General features: G+C 41.1%; 1 protein-coding gene across 1 annotated transcript in view; it reads right to left on the bottom strand.

The window, feature by feature from the left end:
- Positions 1-4,109, bottom strand: part of pitrm1 (pitrilysin metallopeptidase 1) — a 15,935-nt gene extending 11,826 nt beyond the window's left edge. Inside the window, exons 1-8 of the mRNA XM_020612455.1 lie at positions 3,736-4,109; positions 3,051-3,156; positions 2,597-2,703; positions 2,215-2,366; positions 1,852-1,966; positions 1,242-1,338; positions 553-713; positions 341-467 (exon numbers count right to left, since the gene is read on the bottom strand). Of these exons, the coding sequence (XP_020468111.1) occupies positions 341-467; positions 553-713; positions 1,242-1,338; positions 1,852-1,966; positions 2,215-2,366; positions 2,597-2,703; positions 3,051-3,156; positions 3,736-3,776 (906 nt within the window). The 5' untranslated portion in view covers positions 3,777-4,109. The remainder of the gene's footprint in view (positions 1-340; positions 468-552; positions 714-1,241; positions 1,339-1,851; positions 1,967-2,214; positions 2,367-2,596; positions 2,704-3,050; positions 3,157-3,735) is intronic.
- Positions 4,110-4,596: the final 487 nt, after the last annotated feature.

The raw sequence follows: 4,596 nt of genomic DNA, 5'->3' as shown, positions 1-4,596 counted from the left end.
TAAAAGGAAACACTTTTTCCACAAGTGAAATTTAGAATGCAGTTTGTCTGTCCCCCCCCACCCCCCACAATGTCTGCCACCCACAGTTAGTCTTCAGTGATGACTAAGCAACCTCTACATGTGTTTTATCTAACAGTTGGTACTGACACAGCTGGGGAGAGAAGGCATGCAGTGCATCATCTTTGTCTGTTTACGAGTTTTCACAATAAAATGGGCTTTTTTTTGTCAAATGCTGCAATCAGCCGTGAATCTCTGCCGAGTTTCACTGGAGGCGAGATTGTTACGGTAGTTCTGTAATTTCAAACAGCCTAGACATCGCAGTGATACAGTATGAACTTACAGGACTGGTCCAGTGTGGCTGGGGGGGGACTTCTGTGTTTGGGTTGATGCGTTCAAACTTGGACAGAGCTTCCTCTTCAATCTGCTTCAGATGCTGCTCCAAAGGTAAATCTCCGTAGGTGAAGAACCTGAAGACAGAAGAAAACACATTTGACAATGTGTGTTTGCAGTTTTACCTTTACTCCTCCAAGCTCTGTGTGCGAGTCCTTGTACCTAGCATTACTGGGGTGGTAGTGTGTGGCGTGGAACTGCCTGAGCTGCTCCCAGGTAAGGTCGGGGATGGCCAGAGGTTCCCCTCCTGACACCACAGAGTAGGTGTGGTCTGGATACAGCTTGTTCTGAAGGTGCTGGGCGTACAAGCGCTCGTTGTCCGACTGCACAAACACAGTGACATGACACCTAATGTAAACGTCTTGGCTTTTTATGTTGCATTCGCCACTGTCAGAACTTTAATTTCCTTGTGGCACTTCATATTGAAATGTTTTGGTTTTTTTTTTTATTGTTCCAAAAAAGTGCAACTGCACAAGAAAGATTTTTCTAGTCAGGTCAGATTTTTTTTTTAATGTATAGCCCAATATCAGAAGTCACAACTTTGCCTTAAAAGGGTTTTACTATCTGTACAGCATCCGACACCCTCTGTCCTTAGACCCTTGAATTGAATAACAAAAATCTTAACGGGGAGGGAAGAAGAAACCTCAGGAAGAGAAACTCATCAAGGACAGATAGACATGCAACAGATTTACAGTACAGGCAACCATACACCATCAGTCAAAGGTCTGTACACACTTTCCTATGCAGTTCAGTGGGAAAAATTCAATGAGCATTAGCTTGTGTTTACTGTACACAAGACAAATCATTTCAAGGGAATCTAAACAACAGGGACTGGGAGAGTGTTTACTTACAAAAGCCCCCTTCATTTCATTGAACACCACTCCTTTAAACACCAGTGGGGTGCTGGGATCTGTGGGAATTTCATTCTCCAGCCTCCAGCCCTCCTGCCTAGAAAAGTAAGACACACTGAGCTAATTAAGCATTTCTGACTTCATCTATATGACTGCAACAGAACCATGAGGGAAACACTTTCCACAATCTGTTTCAGCCTAATGTAGGAAAATACACTGAGCACAGACTCACAGTAAACTTATTTAAAACTTAATTATGGCTCCTGCTTAGGGGGTTTACTGCATTGTTCTGATGCAATTACACACATTATTACAGTCCAGATGAAAATAAGTGTAAAGTTTTATTATTCACCCATATATAATTCTATTCCATTCCAACTTTATTTATAAAGCACTAAAACAACCAAGGTGGACCAAAGTGCTGTACAGTGTAAATAACAATATACATTAAAGCAAAGCCATTTAGGGATTTAAAAACAAATAACATTTTATAGTGGATCCTAAAATAAACAGGTAGCCAGTGCAAGGAAGCCAAAACTGGAGAAATGTGCTCATATTTACTTATACCTGTTTAAAAACCTGTAATACTGAAGCAACAGAAAATGCTCACCAGAAATCCTGCTCTCGTAAACAAGGGAAGAAAACTGCATCCAGGTAGACGGACAGCAGATTCTGGAAGTCTTTACTGTTTTGGGTTGAGAAGGGATACATGGTGTAGTCGCTGGCTGTTCATGAGGAAACAAAAACAAGCCGTGCAAAGAGCTCATCAGACACTAGGCAGCCAGGTAACCAACCGTCATATGGTCTTTTTCTGGTGAGGCTTTATATTCACTTACTCCATTGGTACACATTAGCACTCCATGCCATTTAAAATGACTTAAGCCCATTCAGTAATCCCAATAAAACTGACATCCAAGATAATTCAGTTGGAATATAAACACATTTTTACTCACAGATTAAGTTTGTTTTGTACCTGTGAAGGCATTCATGAAGGTAGATAGAGACCTGTTGAGCATCTTGAAGAAGGGGTCTCTACAGGGATACTTTTCAGATCCACAGAGCACTGTATGCTCCAGGATGTGTGGGACACCCGTGCTATCCATGGGGGTCGTCCTGAACTGGACACTGAAATGCAGTAACAAGTTATTAGGAATAGGTTTATTGCTTTCTAATGTCCAGGGTTGTGCTGTGACTGGTATGTTGTACAAATAAAACGCTGTTACATAAACACAAACACATTTCAAACTAAGCACTAAAGCATGAGTGTAACCATTTAAAAATTCTCAAATGTTATAAAGTTCAAATCTCCTTTTCACCAGGAACATAAACTACACTACTGAAACATTTCGCCCAACCTGAAGAGATTGTTCGAGTCATCTCTTGCTGCATGCAGGTACTGAGCTCCAGTTTTATCATGAGCCAACTTCACTGCTGTGAGAAACAAGTCAGGGACCGCTGCAACCTGGGAAAACAGAATCAGCAGCTGGAATGACCATTTGTTTGAGAATAAGAGACACTTTCATCGAGGTGGATCCATCCAACCTTGTATCAGTGGATGTACAAGGTCATGGAAATCATAATGAGACATTCAACCCTAAAAACAAACCAAAAATCACTGTTTTCTCAAAACTCAACCAGAAAATGAACAATTTACTTGTAGAGGATCAATTCATACAAACATCTAAACATGCTCAGAGTTCATACACATCATGTTACACACGGCAAGTCAATCTGAGTTAGTAGAGTGTTAAATAAAGGTTTATTTTTTTCCCAACTTCCCCACAGAGGTGAGAAAACTAACAAACCTACCTCTTTGACTGTAAAGCCATGGATTTTCTGACCTGGCTGGTACTGAAGAGCCCTCTCTCTTGCTGAAGTACTTTTCAGCCTCCATGTATGACGCCGTCCACTGAAACTAGGAGGAACAAATGTCCATAGCAGAAAGAATCACAACTGTTCTGCAGTCACACAACTTCTTTATGCATTTTAGGATTAAAGATGAACAAACAAGCCACTGTAATACTAAGAATTGGGAATGACAAAGCCTTGTGTATTTTTGCCCGTTTTTATGAAGATAACTTTTGCACATGCGTTTTTTTGCCTGTCAGGCAAAATGACAAGCTGTTGTGAGGCCATATGCAAACACTATGACATTACTGAATTCTGCACTTCTACAGGCCATAAACTATCACATAATATTGTTTAACACCTATGAAGAGTTGAAATTCCTTTAACTTGCTCTGATAGTCCTCACAGGGGTTAATGACGAGAACAGACTTTAAAGCCTCCATTCGGCTGAGCCACTAAAAAGACTAGCTAACGTTAGCTAAAGCTAACGCAGTTTATGTCGCTGCTCGACAAAGTCAAAGCGGCCTTTCGTTTACAATGCACACAAATGAATGCTGTCATGGTGTCACAAAGCCATCACAAACTAAGTTAAATATGCCTGGTGTCTTAGCTTCATACTGACTTGCAGTGACATTAGCTAACTTACCTTAAGCATCGAAGTTCCTGGCGCACCGCTTGCCGAAACATGCTTTACCAGACGTAAAATTGTACAACAGTAACTAACCCCGCTATGCTGGACTACAGAACTACAGTTTCAACCATTTCTAGATCATAAGTACAAGTATGTCACACCGGCATCCCAGGGTTGCCCTCTCATGCCGTCTATCAGTTGAACCGTTAAATAAAATGTATGCGTGAAAAATTGCGTGGCACCTGCGCAGATCGCAGATCTGACAGCCATGTTTTGCTCAATTACACCCATCTTACTGCATTGAAACTCTACACACAGCTCCGCGTTTTACACCCATGAGCAAAACTTCCGCATCAAAACATTCTTGTTTCCGGTTGGTCGAGCTAAGAAGAAGAGCAGATATGATTGGCTGAACGTTACATCACCACGGTTACCAAACCGCGACTTGTAAGAGAGGTTTTTGAGATCCAGATACATTGGAGCACAAATTCACCACTACGCAACATCAGGCTTTAGCTTTGTTGCATGTTTCCATCCGGTGGTAGCTTTACTTTAAAGTAACTACTGATTCCATCCAACAGTTTTGCCTTCAAGTGTAGTTTAACCTGTCATCCAGCAGATGTCGCTGTGAGATCACGTCTAAGAAGAACTCTGCCAGTCAACTTGACCTACTGTAACTAATCCACTCCAGTCGCCAAAAATTCTTTCATAGTGTGACGCACATATTATTAAAGTGTTACTGTCAAAAAACATGAGCACACTCACATTTAATTTGAATTTTATAGTCCACTGCATTAAATTGATACAGCATAACTTTTATCATAAAATTGCAATTTGCTTTCACAAAGATATGGGGGGGGGGGGGGTCTTTTTTCT

The sequence above is a fragment of the Monopterus albus genome, unplaced genomic scaffold (genome assembly GCF_001952655.1).
Source record: "Monopterus albus unplaced genomic scaffold, M_albus_1.0 scaffold125.1, whole genome shotgun sequence".
Classification (NCBI taxonomy): domain Eukaryota; kingdom Metazoa; phylum Chordata; class Actinopteri; order Synbranchiformes; family Synbranchidae; genus Monopterus; species Monopterus albus.
The sequence above is the reverse complement of the archived record's forward strand: the minus strand, read 5'-3'. Positions and strand labels throughout refer to the sequence as shown.